This window comes from Genypterus blacodes, unplaced genomic scaffold (genome assembly GCF_046128005.1).
Source record: "Genypterus blacodes isolate CSIRO-AG114 ecotype Tasmania unplaced genomic scaffold, CSIRO-AGI_Gbla_v1 ptg000030l_1, whole genome shotgun sequence".
Lineage (NCBI taxonomy): Eukaryota > Metazoa > Chordata > Actinopteri > Ophidiiformes > Ophidiidae > Genypterus > Genypterus blacodes.
In genome coordinates, this window is record NW_027466843.1 from 1,886,248 (window position 1) to 1,906,866 (window position 20,619).

Here is a 20,619-nt window from a genome sequence, read left to right on the forward strand (position 1 = left end):
TTAACATGACGCTTGCATGTCCATTAAAAACGTATTTGTGTCTCTTCAGCAGACACTCCCATGGCTTTAATTAGTTGTGTGTGAGATAGAGAAGAAGAGGTTGTTGTCCTTTATGTTCATGGTTCCACTGCCTCTGTGTTCAATAATTAATTGCCCAAAGACTTTATTGTCATTGTGTTACGACAACCAAATGTGTTCTCTGCACTTTAACCCATCGTTACCATGAGGAGCAATGGCTGGGGACCAACTCCAGATCTTCAAGTGCCTTGCTAAAGGGCGCTGGCAGGCAATCCACACAGGCTCCAGGGAAGAACATGTAAAGTCCACACAGAAAGATCCTTTCCCAAGCTGCCAATCGAACACAGGACCCTTCTAATGTGTGTTTGCCAACAATATGAATGGGATTACTGCTGCATGATGATGCTACTGTAAGCAGAGATGCTGGACAGCTTGGCACACACACACACACACACACACACACACACACACACACACAAATACAAACACGTTGTGCATCTGGGAAGATCTGACCATGAAGCAAACTATTTAAATGTAGGACTCTTTTGATGTGTGTCTGTCTTTTCCCCTCCTCCCCCATCTCTCTTTCCCTGCATTGTCACACAGCTGGAACGTCACTAATATCATCTATATCAATCACCAACCTGGTACTTAAAGTAAACAAGCCGGAGGTGTTCAGAATGAATATGGCATCGGGGGAACAGTTCAGTCAAATTAGTACCTCTACCATGTAGGCATTCGTGTTGTGGATCCTTCCATTCGTGTTGTTTGAGGGAATGTACCCACTTGCATCTAATTTTGTCATTTTGGAGCCAATGATGAATTCTCAACCAGCCCTTTAATCGTATCCTTAGATGATGTATCATTTATGCTTAACATGCAGGTGAGTTTATGCATCTCCTGAGCCAAAATGCAGACAAATCAAATTAAAACAAATATTTTATAAAAGTGTGAACTCTAGATTGTGAATGAAGACCCAGCCTGCTGAAACACGAGATATATTTATATTTATAATTTATACTTTCTTCCAGACCTCTCAGAACTCATCAGTTTCCTTCCCTGTTTTTCATCACTCATCCCCACCGTTCACATTTTACACACTCATCCGTCATCACCCCTCTATGCTTCTTGACCTCTAACAGTAATTTGCACGACTTCTCGCTCAGAATCTTAATTTCTCCTGCACTCTATCCACAGGATTAGTTCACTTTGAACAACTTCAGACGAAGCAAGGTATTTGTTTTCCCTGACAGTTTTGTGTTGGTGGCTGTGTGTTGTTGTTTGCGTGTTACTGAGGGCACAGACACAATCAACTTCAAGGACAAAGTTCATCTGATATATTAGCTCATTATCGTCACAATAGGAGGGAACCAGAGGATGGATAGATGGAAACCTAAGCCAGAGAGAGAGAGAGAGAGAGAGAGAGAGAGAGAGAGAGAGAGAGAGAGAGAGAGAGAGAGAGAGAGAGAGAGAGAGAGAGAGAGAGAGATTCATGTAAACTAAAATTCATGTTTCTTGATAAACAAACGTCTAGAGATGGGGCAGTAGGAAAGCAACCTTTATTTAAAAAAGGAACATAAATATACCTACAGGAGTTAGAGATGGAGGAAAGAAAGAACCATGAAGAAATTGCATATATCAGAACCGCTTCTAGTCAAAAATCATTTGAGTCATGAACGAATAGAGGGGCAGAGTTCACCCACATGAATGTATGGGTCAGTGTTTGAGATGCACTTCACTGACCAGACCTTTGTGACAGACACACACAGCACTGATGATGAGTCTTATGAATAATACAGAAAATACTGTCTCGACATTCTTCCCTCCATCACATCCACACTGATTTCCTTAAACTAATGGAGAGAATGACTTGTGCAACATACAATAGTGATTAGTCACATGTTTGTTCAAAAACAGTCTGCAAAAACAAAAAAGGGTTAACGCTTGAGAGAATCTTTAACTTAATACCAACACATCCTACCCATTAGCAAACACATACAGCATGTGAGTACAAAATACTTTTCAGAACACAGAAGAAAGTTAAGAACTACACAAGCATTCGGCTGAAAAGAAATTGCTTGATTTGTGACAGTTAAGAACATAATGATGTCTTAATCCCAGAGGAGACCAGATCGACCAAACTGATGGGTCAATTATTTGCAATGTTGTTAAGAAGTGCTTGATAATAACACAAACCACTCAAAGACTAATGCTTCAAAAATAATGACTTCATGATGAATTCTGTTACTCAAACATCATCCATGACAGAGGGGGGACAAAGTACTACAACTCAAATCCTACTGCATCATTTACTACAGGAGGTCAAACCCAAACTTTCATGTCAGTTAACAGTCTTGCCAATACTGTAGTTTGCACACAAGTTTGCAAGGAACCAGCGCAACATGGGCACTTCCAAAAAAGGTTAACAAACACACTTGATTGACCTTGCCCATCAGGTCGTCGGACTCGTCGGCTTCTACATCTCCTTCCTTTGATTCGCAGCAGACATGATTCGTTTGTGTAGATGTGTGCGAATGAGTGTCCATGTGCACAACAGATGCGTGTCCCTCAGGAGGGTGGAGATGGGCGAGTGTGTGTGTGAGTGTGAGTGTGTGTGTGTGTGTGTGTGTGTGTCTCAGGAGATGGTGGAGAACTCTTTGAGAAGGACGTCCTGACTCATTGTGTTGAGAGAGACGTTCTTCCTTACATTCAGACTGATGGAGCGCACCTGTAGACACACAGAGACGTTTACTACCAGGCGGGAGATGCACACCTCTTAAATAGATTTTATGTCACCACACATCCAATACTTCCTCCCTTCTGCCAGAGGAAACCATAGCTTATAGTAAACAAAGCGCCCTTACAAGGAAGACAGCTCGGAATATAAACCCAGAACAAGAAGTGAAGGAGAAAATCCAAAAAAAAGTGCTTCTTATGCAAGATCTGCCACTGCAAGTATTTTCACCTGGATCTTAAATGTTCAAATAAAAGTAAGGGGTCCTACCAGCTCCTTGAAGAAGGCGGCCTCCTTCGGCTGCTCAGAGTATCTCTCAAACTGGTCCAGACCATCCTGCAGTTTGAGGGTCAGGGTGTCATAGTTGGAACGTACCACTTCCAACACCTGACGGGGGTTAGAAGATGAGGAGAAGATGAATGAGCACAGAATGATTCCCTCTCTCCATAATATAGAGGTGTTAATGTATTACACTGAACCATTACTTCAATATTCACCTAACAGTCAAATATTAATTGGTGTTTAATGCTTCATTCTAATAGATTTATTCATGAGGCATGAGACGGAGGGCTGGAACAGCACAGCATGAGCTCTCTGAATCAAAGTGGTTTCCAGTCAACAACTGTCAGGACCGGGACGATGTCATCACTCAGTACGTTCACACCAACTTTAAGACGATTAGCAGATAAAACAACGCTTGTTTGTTTTTTTCAACAGCACATAAACACCATGAGATTAAAATCGGTATAAACCATGTTGCCGTGTTCCGAGTAAAAGATTATGTGACTGCAAATTGATTTACTCAACATGTAAATGATCCATTGGTTTACAATCAGTGTGAGTGTTCTCACACACGCTTTCCCTCAGGCGTTGTGTTTTTCGCTGTGGGCTTTGGGATTTACGACGAGCACCTTTTTATAGATTTAACGATTTAAAAACAAATAGATCATTTGTCAATCCAGCCATTCGATTGACTTCCAACCATGAGAGCACATAAACCCCTCCCCCCACACAAGGGAGGAGATTCAGGAAGGAGCTCATCAAGTGTTAATAGACATTCAGTTAAAGCTGAAATTGTCTAGCATAAAGAGACAACATATTTTTTTTTATTATACTTATTTTTAGGCTTTGCAGTAGTAGTTTCTTCTTCTGCATTGATTTTGATCAAAGTGACACTGAGGTCGCCCCACATTTACACCAGAATTCACAGCATCACTTTAAATCTGTGTATGAATGCAGTGAAGAGAAAACGTCCCCACAAACACAGAGCCAGACGTGTGTGTGTGTGTGTGTGTTCGTGTGTGTACTGATGAGTCCACAGAACACAGTTGACTGAAGGAATGGCCAGCTGAAATAAGAAGGGTTGGTGAAATGGGGGGTAATTATGCAGCGATTGGCCACACGTCTGCCTGTAGATTCCCCACATTTAGCCATGAAATAGAAGCCCGACCTTTAACGACCCTGTTAGTCTTCGCAGCAGGAAGCAGTGTCAGTGATGCGTGAGCTGCATTTTGTCATGCTGCCCCGGAGTACTCCATGTAGGCGCATGAGCTTTTAATCACACAACTGTGATCAGGAATAAGTGCCTGATTCTCCTTTAGCTTTATAAACACCCTCACATTTCATTGTGAAATTACAGAATAGACGCTTTGCAGCAGGAAAACTCGTACCTGTACCTTTATACCTATAGGTCAGAATGGGATCCGCAACTAATGTGCGTGTGTTTGCGGTTTGTTTAATGCCTGCCAGTGTTAGAGGCGGGAGAGATGAGAAGAGTGAGAGAGTGTGAGCTCTGACAAACCATTTAGAGGGGAGAAATGAAAATGGAGTCATAACGTAAATGGCAAATTTAAATACAAACAGAGAGAAGAGAGAGAGAGAGGAGTGCAACCTTTACCGCATGCTATTTCAACAGACAGGGACGTCACGTGTTCAGCTCTGCATTTTGCCCGGACACACTCCATTTTATGCATCACTAAGCAGATATGATTGTGTGGACATGTTTGTCAGTGTGTTTATCTTGAGGCACAGATACCACAGCAGCTTTGAATGGTGTCTGGAGACAGACAGACAGACAGACAGACAGATGGACTGAGACTAGGGTGGCTCATTTCAATGCTGCGCGTTTCTGGAGGCTATCCATCTTCTCGTGTCACTGTAGAGAAAGATGAGGCTCCAGGAGAATGGACTACATGGGTGTATGGGTGTATGGGTGTGTGTGTGTGTGTGTGTGTGTGTGTGTGTGTGTGTTTGTCAAGGAAACGCGGGGTTTAACGCCTCATAAAAATGAGAGCACAGGGTGAACGTGTGAGTGGGTGAAAGAAGACAGAGCCTCAGTTGGCTGACGACGAAATCCCACTCATTCCTGTCACGTATGTGTCTTATGCCACAATCTGTGCAGCTGCCAATATTCAGCCTTTAAGTGGGCATATGAAAACAGTTACAGCTGCAGAATGTGAGGTTCAGGCTTAAAGTAACGCATCTAGTAAGGCAAACCCATACGTCCTAAAGGGGCAAGGCCGGTGAGAGGAAGTATTAACAGCTGCTGTGTTTACGCCATCATTCATCAGGAGGTTTAGGACCAACATGGCTGTTTGGTGGATGAATGCGTTTCTACCGGCGGTGAGAAGCATTTGACAGCAGCCTGAGATGACGGATGGAACTCGTCTTTGTTCAGGTAAAGTCTTAACTCGCTCCTGCATTTACGGCAGACCGCATTGGAAGAGAGAGAGTTTAGAATGCCTCTTTGATTGCTGGCATGAGAGCAGAACACAATAATGTATGTAGGAGCGCTTGTGAAGGCAAAACAATATTGTTGCGAACCCTAAGATGGTAAAGCCTTTATAGAGAACCAAACAAGCGTTTATGCAAAAATGAGTTTGGCCTGATGTGAGTCATGTGTACCGATGATCTGCCTATAAGTGGCCTGATCCAGTATTTAGATCTTCCTACATGAAGTAGCGGCACTCTGAGCCTAAAGTTGAGCAATGGATACATTTCAGATACCTTTTACAGCTACACCCTTTAAAATAATGCAGTACATCCGTTACAGCTTTCCCTTTAATGGCCTCCTCTAGAATTTCTTGTTTGTCTTTGGATGAATATCTATCTATCCATCTGTGGAAAGTGAGGAGTCTGCAGGTTTGGACAGGATGTGGACAGCTTCTCTTTATCTCTAACATGAACAAAACACTTTGAGTTTCAGTAAAGATACAGCATTCAGCCAAATGTAGCACATCAAGAGGGGAGCAGCTGTGCTCACTTACTTACACCAAACTGTACTGCACACACACAAGCGTAATGGTTATGTCTTCTAGTTATTTCATTTGCTTCCAATATTCTGCATTAGAAAACAGTTTCAGTGTTTTCACCGAGCACAGTGGGACGCAACCATATGCTGTGAATTTTTAATACACAAAGAATCAGGAGCAGGTATGAAGTTGTGCCGACAAACGCAGTAAATTCCGAAAAAAGGCCTCCATTGCCTCGACTATTTTTCCTGCAAATGCCTGAGAGAAAAACCTGTTTTTCCTTTGACACAGATAAATCATGGAGCACATTAAAGTTTAGAAGCCGAACTACCCAGCATCAAGTCAACTGAGCTCATTGATTCATGACTCCATTACCCACATTTTCTGGAGGATCTGTTAAAGATAAATTTATTCGCTTGTAAATAATTTGAAGATTAGTCACCGTTAATTATCGATTATTATTTAGTCAATCATTCAAACAACGTGACTTTAAGCCAAGTTCATGTTAAGCTTTTTTGGCAATTATCCTCCACAATTCTTCATGTTCAAGCGGTCTTCTGAAAACGAACAATTCTCATGAATCCAAGTTGTTTTGATTGTATTCAAAGGTGTACTATATTAAACAACAATTATACAAAACTGCTGGCAGCTCACTAACATCAGCAGCTTCTGTCTGCATCTTTGGGTGAATAAATGGAGGAGATAGGAGGTAATTGGGGAGAATAATGACCGCATCCATCACTGTCTTATCAGTTTGGAAAGAGGGAATCCTTAGGCTGCTTTCCTATCTTCTTAACACACCTTTTGTTTTTTTTGCAGAAATGATAAAGTCTCAAGAGCCGCCTCGTATCAGTGAAGTCCAGTTTCTTTCCAAACTCACACACACACACAACTTTTTTGTTTCCCTTTACAGATGACAGAATAACTGTCTCAAAGTTGTCAAGTTGCTTAATGGCTCTATTAGCCCATTGTGTGTATGTGTGTGTGTGTGTATGTGTGTGTGTGTTTGTTGGTTTTTCTTGAAGTCAGCGAACACCAACTGTGCGCGATTTATTATGAATCTATTCATTTAGCATACTGCATTAGATCATTTTAGGGGACTTACTGTCTGTCTCTTGTAATATAGCCTTTAAAATGGCTGAATATGCGGAAGGCATTCGTTTGTAATTCCAGTGTGATGAAAAACAATGACTTATATGTTCCTATTGTGTACGGTGTAAAATAAAGCTGTTATTTGTTGTCTTCCCACCTGCTGAACTCAAAGCAATGCCTCAGCTGTGATGAGCTCCAGGCTCAGTGATCTGTGATATCAACTGCTCCTCTAGGTGTCTCATCACAATAAGAGATGTCTGAACCATTAATCTCTGCCTAGCAGCTGTGACTGCTTCTTGATGAATAGGCATTCTCTCAAGATAAAATGAAATGGGCCCTTCACAAAAACTGCACAGTACTCAGAGTTTTCCCTTTTTGCATTAAAAGATTCATAAGGTTTACTGATGAAAAGACAAGAGCAGTGTTTCAGCGCAGACCGGCCCCAGTGGCCCCCAGAGTTTGGCTGAAACTCATTTTTATTACTTGCACTTCTGTGTGTGTGTATGCTTGTGTGTGTCTGTGTGGGTTTGTAACAGGAGAAAAAGTGTGTTTACTTGTTCTTCTGACAGCTGGGAGATGTGATTCACAGCAGCGTAGGACTCAATCTTCGGGTTGAAATGGTTGACAATGGCCCTTAAAGACATAAGCACATTTGGAAGTCATGTAAGATTAAAAGAGGCATCACCACTGAAAGCTTTTCCAAAAAGCAAACCCTGCCACTCTTCATTACATCACCGTTCATACCACACATGCACATTACAGTCTGTGCAGCCTCGTCTTGTATTTCATTTAATTGTAAACTAATACAACAGTATTCCAGATGCATGTTGTGAGGGTTTTGCGTGTAGCTGCAGGTCTGACTGCCTGTTTCAGAAGCTACGTTCTAACACAACACCACTAACAGGCACACCGTGAACACCAAACCCATTTCTATTCTTTGTTATTCAGTTCCATCTCAATCCAAGACTTCATATTGTTATGATCACACAGGGACTTCCCAATGTAAATTCACATGCAATCCTTTCCTGCATTTGCATTTAATTTGAACAAAATAAACTGCTTTATACCTCTTAATATAAATTGAGGCATTAAGCATGGTTGAGATTAAAGGTCTTATTTTGTGCAGCTTTGAGCGCATCATAAATCAAATAAATTATGGTGACAAAAATGCAGAGAGTTCTCTGTAGAGGTAATGGTGTTGTCATTTAAATGTGGGAAGCCAGAGGATGGAGAAATTAACTTACGGACCTAAAATGGAATTAGGGCTTTCGTTTAAGTTTATAATCTCAACCCAGACTGTGAGGTCTTTACACCTTTCTGCCTTCATTTATTTGCTCCTTCCAAAATGACTTCATCAATCTCCTCTCTCCCTGCCTTCTCAACCTAACTATTCCGGTGGTAGATTTAGCTTTGTGGCGAGCCTGGCGGAGTGTGTGGATCCTCTGGGAGTATCCCCCCCCCCCCCTTACACAGGGCCATGCAAACCAGCCAAACTCCCGGGGATCATCCCCTCAGAGAAGATGGGAATATGGATGAAGGACAGGAAAGGGAGATTATAGGAAAGAAGGGAGAGGGGTCGAGGAGAGACCAAGGGTGTGAGTGGATGGGGTGTTTAACTGATGGAGATAAAGGCTTTGAATTAATCAAATCAGGGGTCCAAGGGGAGGAAGTAGTGGAACAAAAAGGAATCGTCTAGGGTCGCTGGTTCCACTTCTAAGGAGTGAAACACATTGACTTTACCCCGACCTCTTTCAATCACAGCCTGGCTTTCATTCCGCTCAATCCTGAATGTCTCCTCTCTCCTAAACTCTAAACTCCATCTTCAGACACTGTAGATGCCTTTATGTGTACATTAAAACTGTGCACTGCTTTGTACTGCAAGGCAAGCAAATACCTGTAAAATGGAGTGTTATGTAAACGTAGTGTGTGCATGCGTGAGTGTGTAAGTTTTACCGGACATTGACGAGGGCGTGTGTGACTTTACTAGCAGGCTCCTTCCACTGGCCTGTGTTGGTCGACACTCTCAATACTGGAAATCCAAGAGACGCAACAAATCAGATGAGACATTTCATTTTGGGGGGTGGGGGGTGTGTGTGTGTGGGGGGGGATTCTACTGCAGATTCTACTGTCTTACCCATACAATAGAGGTTGTCGAAGACCTGGTGCATTCGTACTATTTCGTAGTACAGCTCATCATAGCTGTTGGAGGTGGGGAGGAACGTGTCGCCATATGTTATGAACATGTTGAACAGATTCACCACCTAGAGGAGGAGACATACACACAGATATAAGGTTGGCCAGTTCCTTCACACATACTCAAATCGATCCAATGGAAGAAAAGCAGAACATTTGTGAATAACAAAACCTAAAATGCAGTAAGTCAAAGACAACCATGGCCAATACTGAAAGTGTCTCTATTTTGTGTAAAAATACTTGAAAAGATTCTTGACATGCCTCTGAAAGATCCACAAGGAAAAAAAGAATCACTTTCTTACGCCAATGGGCCTAATTTTCCACAGAACTTCATCTAAATCTGTTCCAGATTATCCAATACTGTATCTTTCCAACTACATAAGTGATAGATCAGATGGGAAAAGAAATCAGGACAAGAAATCACAAATGATCCTGCCTTAGGTTTCAGGCAGGCAGAGCTTTGGCCTCTTTTACTCTGCCCACCAAAATAACTTGAAAGATCCTATCTAGAGGCTCTGTGTGTGTGTGTGTGTGTGTGTGTGTGTGTGTGTGTGTGTGTGTGTGTGTGTGTGTGTGTGTGTGTGTGTGTGTGTGTGTGTGTGTGTCTCACCAGCAAGGCCAAATGAAAGATGTTGTGCTTGGCCAGCAGTGTGGTTTCGTTTGACAGCAGGAACTTCAGCAGGTTGATGAGAGCTGTGCAGGGGGAAAAGATGCGGGCATTAATGAAATAATGTGCAGCGTTGATAGCCGAGTAACAACAGAGGCGTAGGGCTGCACACAGGGTCCTCAGTCTGCATCTTTATTAGGGTGGATAATGGAAACACAGAAGGGGGGAATCCTTTCAGTGCCATATCCAACCCTCTCACTTCCCTTTATAGAGGAAAACAAAACCCAGGAGGAAAACTAAAACGCTCTTTAACAAGCTCCAACACACCCTCAAACAGCAACACACAGCAGCCAAAGATAAACATGTCTATTGCTATAATTTGAGTAGTTTATTCTCTCCTTTATATCCTTTGTATCCTTCTCCATTCTTATTTCATGGTATGCCATTACCATGAGGAGAGGGTGTTACCGAGGGAATTGGAGAGATTATTGGTCTGATTGAAGGAATCCGTATTCTAATGGGACTTGGTGCAATGGGGCCATTACAGCCTGAATTGATATCCTGTTTCTCCGTTGACCAGGCTGGAAACAGGGCCGCTTGGATGGATGGTGCGTTCCTTCAGAGACCCATTATCCATTCTCAATGATGCAATACATTTCCAAAACAACCAGCCCATTTGATTTCACACGGAAATTGCCTTTGTTTTGCATAAGCAGCAGCTATTCGTTCAACACTAAAAAATGGCGGCCATCCAATCACAAATTTGGCATTTGAATTATGAATGAATGGTGTAAACACAACCGCTCCACTTAAATGGGGAAAAATGAAACCTTTAAAAAACTCATCAGTGAAATGAACAGTGATTAGAAAGTTACTAAGATCATACAAACTTTACCCATCAGTTAAATAAGCTGCTTTCAAATAAGACCTTGTACAATTATACTGGGGTGTGTGTGAGGAGAGTCATTATATCCATTTTATATACACCCTATCAAAATCATTCGCCCTGGAGGTCAATTTGACCTCTAGGGTGAAAGCAGTATAATGAGAAACACAGCAGGGGGTAAATCATAGGAGAATCATGCCAACTACTCTGCACCAGGCTGAATAAGAGCCGTGATGATTGGAGCCAAATCATTAAAGCTTCCCTTACATTAATTTGGGCACTGGTGTCCCATTACCCCCATGCGGTAAAGGGGTGCCCAAGGTAAAACCCTCAGAAAATCAGTGTGTTCATGAGCTGCATTACATCGCTTCTGTATGCATAAGCCGCAGCTTTCCACAGATAAATCAGGACAAAGCAGAGGTTCTTCTTATTGGTCCCAGAGAGCAAGGAGACAAACTGCTCACAGGCAACACACGCAAATTACAAACAAGGCAAACAATGTGGGCGTTCGCATTGATTCTGACTCTGCCTTACGGGCACACAGAAGGGATGCAGCTAGAGCAGCTTTATGTCATTTGAAGAATTTCCCTAAAGTCAGATCTCTTCTCTCCCCTGGTGACACAGAGCAGCTTGGGCATGCATTCATTACAAGTAGCCACAGTGCACTGTCACTGTCCATATTGTTGATCTGCTTCAGGCGTCTCTGGTAAAGCCATGGAGTCTCTGCTTCTTCACTGTTCCAAGGACTCGTATGTTCAAGTTTTCTTCCTGCAGCTTTTGCTCTCAAGCTGTTTCACTGAAGCTCAATGCAGTTCCTGTCAAATTTACTCATTTACTACTGTTGTTTGTTTAGGTACAAACGAGTACAATAGCGCCCCCATTTTAACAAAGGAGCCACTGAGGTTCTGTTCCACCAGATGTCAAGCAGCACGACTACAAAAAATTTGGGAAAATACATTGTGTTTGGACGGAGTGAATGAAGATTCATTGAAAAGCATGGTAGACCTGATTTATTAAAGCTTTTTGACCACTGCAAAAAGCTTTAATAAATCACCCACCCTCCCACAAACAAACGGATAAAATGTCCCACAAAAGCACAAACTAATAAACAAACTATACGATATGGCAGTGCCTCGGTTCTGACTTCTTTGCATGTAGCACTCGAAGAGGAAATGTTTGTCATCTTTACCTGACCAGAGCTCTCTCCAGGTGTAGTGTAACCTGATTCGACACTTCTTCTGGTAACAGAGGAGCTTGTGTATGATCTGAACGCAGCGCCTGGATGGGAGAGAGAGAGAGAGAACAGATTAAACTCTGCTGATGGAGCTGGTTGAGCAAAGGGGGACATACAGTATAAATGGTGGCGTGTGTGTGTGTGAGGTGCACATGTACTCACAAGTACAAATCCATAGGGAAGTCCTTCATCATATGAGTTACAATAAACTCCACCATAAGATCTGCAGGGAAAAGATGATAACACAGACAAAGACAGAGATAATGAGAACAAAGATTGTACAAATGGCGGTGTTCATACATCAATGAAAGAAGAAATACACCAGGAGCAATGGTAGCACTTGTTCTTTTTAAATGTAAATACTGTCTGCCACTTTTATAACTTTGTCTGAGTAGCTTGTTATGGAAAGGGTAATACTCCTGAGAGCCCCAAACACCATTAACATCCAGTTTGTGGTGGCTGCCATGGGACACCGCAGTCATAAAGGATAAGAGGAACCCTAGTTATAGTTTCTCACCAAGCCTACAAAAATGACAAACAACCCAGTTGCTGCCAAGGTGGTGTAAATACACAGCAACACTAACAACCCATGAGAAGAGACCTCATACCTAGAACGGCACACACCAGAGGACGGGAAGGGATGTTCTTATCCACTCCTTTTTTTCTGTGTCTCATTGGCTGGAAACACAAAAGGAACAGAATGTAAGAAAGGACAGTGAATGCTGATTATAAAACCTATTTCACACAAACTCTAATACTGTACTACTTAAAGAATACACATTTGTATTTGCTCACCATTCTGTGGAGATTGACTCTGAAGTTCATATTGTCATCGTGAAGAAAGGCATCAGCGTACTGGTCCTGTCGGGCACAGAGGACGAACACACACCGCTGTTCAGACTGTTTCAGAGAATCTACAAGGGTAAAAATGTCGCAGCCGTGTATGCCGCTCCTACCTCTGCTATGCAGGTGAGAATGATGAGGCAAAGTCTGGCGCTGTTGAGCCTGTGCTCGTCTGTAAACAAACAAATAGGACACTATTAACAGATCAATAGGTTTTAGACGGAAACGTGATTGGCCAAACAGTTTTTTTTTCCTCTGGTGTTTTGAGTGTCTGGGCATGTTTATGGAGGAGGGGGACTGGAACAAATGAATGCTATGAAGTGTGAATAAGACAGAAGGGGAGGGGAGAACGGCATTTGTTTTCCACTGGTGTCTAGAAAAGCTGTGGAGGAGCACTTAAGGACAATCGTGAAGGCAGGAAGGAAGAATGATCGGAGGCTAGAGTGACAGGGACAGAGAGGACAAAGTCAGGAGGGATCCTTGTTTACCTTTTGTATCCTGCATTACAATAGAGGCGTACTTGAGGAAGGTGATGAGAAGGTTGCTCGTCTGCAAGTTGGGATCCAGAGGCAATTCAGGGTTGTTCATCACTGCACATAAACATGCAAACATGATTTCAGTCCCACATCGTCATAACATTCAATATAGAAGATGACGTCGCTGGAGGAGGTAAATATGAACTGAGCTAAATTAATAAAGTTGGTAAGGCAAAACTTAAATCCAGAGTATTACACAACACTGTGATGACATCAAGTATTGTTTTGAATTGGATATACAATGATTTGACATGTGAGTGCAAGATGTAGAGCCTTTGACCTGGAAAGTTTGTTGCTACCATGTTTAGCCTGAGCTTGCAAAAGCACCTGTCTGGGCTTTATGCAGTTTGATGTGATCCATTGGAAAATCTCTGCTCCCTGAAACATGCAGCTTGTTTCATGGATAAATAATGATCACATCATTTCCATCTCCCGCTACCCTGAATTCAGATTTGTTGCCCCTTGCTCGTATCACTTAAGGCACAGTGGAAAAGAAGATTTCACACTGTCAGGAAACATATCATCACAGGAGGCTCTAATGTGGAAAAGGAAAACGTATATCCTGGGTGTCCTGTGTATACGAGTGCCTGTGCTCCAGTGCACTAAGCAGAGAGGCTCTCTGAGGGATAGAAACTCCTGTGATGAAGTACGATATATGTGAAACATTCATCTGTATTTGGAGCTGGTATTAATATTTGATTCAGTAAATGGCTCTTAGCTTTGAAGCAGTGTGGAGAGAGGCAGAGTTAGGAATGTGCACTTTTTACGGTTACAGTGTTCATGCATACCAAATGAGTATGAGTCTGACTGCAGCGGCAATAATGTACACCTCCCATAAAAGTTGAAGTGACACACATGCACTCAACTAATAAGTACTTGGGGTTTGTGTAAAATTCGGATGAGGAAAATGGAACACACCTGCACCCACGACTGTTATTTATCACGAGACGCTGACTTGTGTCCCACAGCCTTAAAAGGAGCAGCGGAACGGGAGGTTTGCTTATGCATGTGCACGTGTTCATCTCTAAATCCGAGCGTGTCTGCTAAAGGAATAACTAAGTAAGCGGCCGCCTCCCTGTTTGGAGGCAGAGTTATCAAAAATGCATGTAAAAACACACTGAGGATCAAGTTGAGGCACGAGACCCTTGAAGCTTAAGAAATCCGTTGCCCCATTTTTTCACCCCTTAGCCGTTTTGAGAGATCAAACAAAGTTGCGGGGTAATTCCGTTTCGTTTGAAGGTATGGCAGAGATATGACATATTTGGAATCTGACAGAACAAGGCCACAGTTGTCCTCCGCATGTGCCATCACTATGGCTCAAACGCCTTAATAGGCTGTTCCCCTATTGGACCACTATAAAGACAGGCTCCATAGAAACTAGACTGAAGCCACCAGGGGGAAAAACACTCCAAATATCTCAGTACAACACCAGAGTCTCAAAATCTAATATTCTAATTAGAATGCGTGTGTTGGTAAGAATTTTAAATAGCATTGCTCAATTAAAAAGGATGTGGAGGCAGAAGCAGTACGACTGAGTGAGATTGAATGAACATGAATCAGTGAAGCTCCACTCTGTGCCTTCGTAGTGAATGATGTCAAAGTCGCTACTTCTCTCTGATTTCCATTTTCCATTCCCTGTGTCTTACTGTCTAAGGAAGGCGGCGTTGTGCCTAGTGGAGTAGTAGGAGTAGTAGGAGTTGTTGGGATTGGGGTGTTGACCATATCAATCTCAGGATGGCTCTGTGGAATGGCAAGAAAAAACAAATGCAGCACAAAGTTATTATGAAGTCACTCACTGAAAAGAGACCTAAACAACTTAAACACTGCAGCATGTAGGCTTGCAGACGAAGAGGCTTGAGACGAGAGTTTCAGCGCTGACTGATGAGGTGATTGAAGTACTGTACACCGTGGAAAACATCAGTGGCGGTGCAACAATGCAACATCACAGTACGTCATTCATTCAGAGATCAAATGGATCAAATATGTAAAAACAAATGACTGCCTCCTTCGTCATTATTTCATATTTTAAAGTGCTCTCATTGTAATTGAGTAAATGTAATTACTGCTCCTGAGCCCTCCTGGGTCTTTACCAACCCCATCAATCACCTTTGAACCTGAACAAACTCATACAACATAAGCTTTCAAGGTTTCTTCCCAGTGGTTAATAAGATTTAAAGATGGAAGGCGTATATCCAAAGCAACTGAGCTTCTTTTACTTCTTTAAGAAAATAGATGATCTTACCTGTGCTAACACTGTAATAAAGTTGCGGTTCAGGTGCACAGCCTCATACAGTGCCAGCAGAATTGCCTCATTGGTCCTTAAAGAGAGGGAGGTCAGAGGTCAGAGGCGGGTAAGCTGCTTATCAAGTGAAATCTTAAAACTTTCACATCATTCATTGTCAAAGAGCAGTCTGGTGTTTAACAATCATTCCCACGCATCAACAGGTTTATCACAGGATGTTACCGTGGTCACTGTGGAACTTTGTCCACCTTTACAGCCCAACCACTTTGAATTAAAATTAAATTGGTCTTCAGGAATGATGGCCATAGACTCACTGTGACATTCACATTTTAATTTTCTGTATCATTAACGACTTCACACGTATATAACCACCAAGATTTTTGTCTGGCGAAAACTTGATTACATTCTGTCTACTATTGAGGAATGAGCTGAAATTAAGGATGAAAATAAAATCCAATTTCACTGTTATTTGGCTACACAATCAACATTCTCATCCTCAATTTGTTCAGTCATATGGTGTTAAATTTAGGAGAAAATAACATCAGCAGCAATCCGTCCAACTGGCGTGAGTACTTATTATGAATACATTCTCAAACAAGCTGTGATTCCCTGCTGCAATCTGGCAAAACTGCTACTCGATGACTTGATAATGAATTCAAGGTGCAAAAAACAACACAGTTTAGGGTGACTGTTTGCCAAATCTTCAAATCCCTACATACTTACTGTACAGAGAGTTTCTCGTCTGCATCTGCTATAAACATGCTGCCCACCTGTGGACAGAAAAGGCATTGGCAGCATTGAAACATTAAAAACGGATGAAACTGCTTGTGTAAGAAATGTGACCCAATGTTAGTCCTGTGCCCATGATGATGAGAGAAGATGATCTTACCATATTACTAAGGGTAGAGAAAAACCCACCCTGGTGTTCTTCCTCTTTGTCTTTGTATTGTCTAAAAAGAGAAAAGAGGATAAGATAAGATAATCCTTTATTCGTCCCACAACGGGGAAATTCACAAATAAGAAATGAAATCAGAGATGAACACAAAGTGAGGAGTCAAAACATGGAGGAGAAGATGGAGACGAACACACATTTAATATCCACGGGGGATTTGTGATCATCCATCCACCTGTCTATAAAGTATATGCACAAAAACAACATTGCCTTCTCAAACAGTATTTTAGTTTCTAGGCTTCGTCCAAACAAAATGACCCAATGCCAAAGAAAGCTGCCAGATATAAACAGCTAAAGCCAGAACCGGCTTTCTCTTTAGAGGAATAAAGATAGAACGTTTGTGATGTAGATCAAAATAAACCAGCAGCCTAAGAATACCAAGGAGTGAATGTTAAAAAACTTTTGGACATATGGAGATTCTTCTTGCTCACCTGTTATAGTCTGTCAGCGCATGATGCACCACCATACCCATTCCCTGGAAAGAAGAACAAACTTGGAAATAAACTGCATCATATAAATAACAATCTTTAAACCATACTGAAGAGGAAGTGATGTCACACTCACGTTTAGTGTTGGTTCATCATCCACAATGGAGAGTTTCACAATGTATGGATTCACAGACTGACAAACAGACAAGTCAGCAATGTTAGCAGCACTTTAAATCAAAAACACGAGTAGCAATAGTGACCGCTTAGTATGCAGTAAGTACACTAGTCACACCTCGTATTTCCTGTAGTTGACCAAAAGCGCCAAGAGGACCACAGAGTCATAACCATGCTGCCCTCTACTGGACACATCGGAGAGAATCTGAAGGAGGAGAGAGGGAGCAGTGTATACAGGTTGCATTTTAAAAGAAATCAAATGAAGACAGACCTATCCCTTACCTGTAGAATGGCTTCAAAGATGCTGTTGATCATCACGTATTCCAGGATGGTGTTCTGGCTGATATTATCTGTGACCTACAAACAATTGTGCACATTTGTGATGTTCATCATAGTTCTATAAAAGCACAGTAAACATTCTGCTCCACCTATCCCATTAAAGTTCACTCATACTGCTTAATGTTTCCATATGTGTTCAGTCTCACCGTCACCAGACACAGGAGCAGTTTGAGACAGAGGCTCTTCAGACTCTCCGAACCGTCTCCACAAAGAAGGCTGTCCAGTCTCTCCATCAGGTCCTGCTCCAACACAATGATCACACATGAACACACAAGAAAACATAAACTCTTTGCATTCTCATCTCATGTCTTTTTAATGCATTCCTTCCTCTTACACACCTTCATCCTCTGCTCTGCCTTGTCAAACCCCATGAGCATGTTGATGATGTCAAAGCCAGATGACGACTTGTTCTTCTGGTGAACCCCGCGGAAAAGAGCACAGAGAGTCTGGAGGGAGAAGAGGGGAGCGATCGCAGCATGAGAGGATTCAGTGAATGATGTCAAAATAGCAAATGGAAAAAAATTCCACACACAACATGCCTGTCTCACACACTTCTCAGTGCTACAGAGGTGACAAAAGCCAAATCCACGAATCACAGCAGACGATACGTTATTTCACATTGTAATAAAGAGGTTCTTGGTATGAAGGTCCACGTGAGAAAGGTGACCTGCGGTGCTTTAACTACCTGCAGGGCATTGACCACTTTGATCTGATGCTCCTCTCCCAGGGCCTGAACACAGTGGTGGAACAGAGAGTTGATGTTGTCCTGGATCCGCTGGACCTCCTCCCCATCTACACTCTCCAACTTGGATTCCAAGTACTCCAAGTTGACCTGAGGCAGAGGGGCAAAGACAGACATGGTCCCTTCGTCCACAAACACTTCACTGCCTCCACTGCTGCCAACTTACATGCCCTCTTAATACTGAAACCGTTTTTTCTTCTTCTTACCGTACCTTCATAAGAAACAGCTCATCCCAGAAGCGGGGGTTGTTTTTGGCCGGGTCCTCTTTCTAAATCAAAGAAATGATCAGGAAATTGTTTTTACCATTGACGATGATTTAATCCCTGAATTCTTACCCACTGACATTGTCCCATTGTGATACTCACTGCGAAAATCTCATCATACATCAACACCACCTTCTCTTTCAACGGTTTCTTAGAGGAGGACGTCCTCCTCAGCAGTCCTGCTCGCTTCTCCACCTGAGACATGACTAAGTCTGAAGACAGAGAGAAAGTAAGCAAGTTAAGTATCTAGAGTATACAGAACGCGTGCACCTATACACAAACAAGAACAGGCACCAAACCTCTGACCGGAAGGGATGACTCGGACTAGCATTGCCCAAAGTCCATCGTAATTCGTTTCCCCACCAGTGTTCGAGTTCCGACAACAAGGATGCGATTTGCAATTGCTGTATAAACTTTGAGTATTGATAGGTTTTCTTCACTTCTGGGGGGGAAAATAAAGCAGCTGCAGCGTTTGCAACATAGATGTTGACTCCCCCCGACCCTTATGCCAATCTTTGCCTTAAATGTAACCCTGAAACCATGACGGGTAGGTGTGTTTATGTCCGAGATCAAACATCGAAACGAAACAAAGATGTGGACCGGCTGCAACAGTTGAGAGACAGGCTATTTTTGTCCCTAATGAAGAGTTGTTCTATCCCTGACAACAAACAGGAAATAACACCTGGAAACAAACAAACAGGAAATGCAGACCTGTGTGACCTGTGTGACCTGTGCACTTAAGCTGCTGGAACAAATCATAAACAAAACCTCCGTCTTTCCAACCAAGCAACTCCAAGAAAGTTCGAAAAATCTTGCATGAACTCGGCCCTGATGCATTGGTTCAGGAGTCACTTCATAACATTACACGTAAAAGAGTAGTGACCAATTGTGCATAATGTGTAACAGTATGGAAAGTATTAGAAACTCCATAACAAAGCATTGTCTGCTGCCTTCAGGGACAAAAGACACAAGACTATAGCCTATAGTGTTAACTTAAAGGAAATCAATAAATAAACTCCTACTCAAGTCATCACATCCAACGTCTACTGCTGCTGCTGTCTCGCCGAACTGACTCATGATACACACTTCCAGCAGCCTGACACTCAGTTATCGTGTTAAATATTACTGACAGGAACGGCTGTGTGTACTTTGCTCAGTGTGGCTGCAATCAGTCCTAATAACACTCTTCTCCGAGCTGCGTTGTGTGACTTAAGCACATATAAACCTAATCGATGCAGTTAATGGAGCTGCAACTGTAATATATATCATTATACTATGCGATTCAACGTAAATCTATCTATTAGAGGGGCTAAGTGGCCAATCAGGTGATGTCATGATAAACAGGCAGGGTGGGGACCAGACAACTATTAGCACATTACCCTTTCTAAACGGGCTTTAACTAGTTTGTAGGACCGTGGTCTCATAAACACTCTCGTTCTCTGTTCAGTAGAGATTAATCGAACACCTATGTGAATCGCAATTACTTCTTCAACCGCAATCGCGACGTCACTTTGGTCTTAGGTCTGTCGAGCTAATGCTAACGTTATCCACTGCCTGTCAACGGATTCTAACGTTACGCTTTCCATTGTTGACCGCTTTTGGCATGATACAGTTCGACTGTGTAGCCACGTATATGCTCAGCTAAGACCTTTGTTTGTTCTTACCTCAATGAAAGTGTTAAAATGTGAGTTGTAAATGAAGTTCATGGATCCTTCTGAGACATTTAGCACTAGCTTCTGCTAGCATATTGCTGCCTATAGCTTCCTGCTACTCTGTCTCCTGGGTCTTAGCGCCCGCAAAGTAACATCCCCGTGTTTTCTAATTTCTTTCTTTCTTTCTACACATTACATTACTTTAATAATGTAATATATTAACTCGTGATAAGACTTAGGCTTTGAAAACTTTAAAATGTAATTTTTATGACAAATGAACAAAATAAAACTACAGTAAAGACAAACTCCACAACCTATTAACTAAACACTACACACACCCATTAGCTTTTAAAACCCATTATTCCCTCTGTGTGTGTGTGTGTGTGTGTGTGTGTGTGTCTACACATGAACCTTGTTGATTGAACATTGCCCT

The 20,619-nt window shown here is 42.3% G+C and overlaps 1 protein-coding gene across 1 annotated transcript; it reads right to left on the reverse strand.

Annotated features, from left to right (window-relative positions):
* Positions 1–1,553: 1,553 nt before the first annotated feature.
* Positions 1,554–20,436, reverse strand: armh3 (armadillo like helical domain containing 3). The gene is made up of 26 exons (XM_076145469.1): positions 20,199–20,436; positions 18,637–18,746; positions 18,483–18,539; positions 18,215–18,361; positions 17,868–17,975; positions 17,676–17,768; positions 17,473–17,547; positions 17,309–17,395; positions 17,153–17,209; positions 17,020–17,063; positions 16,526–16,586; positions 16,360–16,406; positions 15,637–15,712; positions 15,041–15,134; positions 13,347–13,448; positions 12,972–13,030; positions 12,811–12,876; positions 12,624–12,693; positions 12,178–12,238; positions 11,971–12,059; positions 9,899–9,981; positions 9,230–9,356; positions 9,049–9,124; positions 7,650–7,728; positions 3,023–3,139; positions 1,554–2,746 (listed from the first exon to the last, which is right to left on the reverse strand). Exons 2-26 carry the CDS (start codon positions 18,736–18,738, stop codon positions 2,654–2,656), a joined length of 2,070 nt encoding a protein of 689 aa, XP_076001584.1. The 5' UTR covers positions 18,739–18,746; positions 20,199–20,436; the 3' UTR covers positions 1,554–2,653.
* Positions 20,437–20,619: the final 183 nt, after the last annotated feature.

Bases quoted from the DNA above. Each gene is read 5' to 3' on its own strand.
- armh3 (XM_076145469.1), bottom strand. From the start codon at position 18,738: ATGTCTCAGGTGGAGAAGCGAGCAGGACTGCTGAGGAGGACGTCCTCC. The intron at 17,064-17,152 runs GTGAGTGTGACA...TCTTCTTTCCAG, and splicing joins ATGATGAACCAACACTAAAC to GGAATGGGTATGGTGGTGCA. The intron at 15,135-15,636 runs GTAAGATCATCT...GCCATTCCACAG, and splicing joins TTATTACAGTGTTAGCACAG to AGCCATCCTGAGATTGATAT.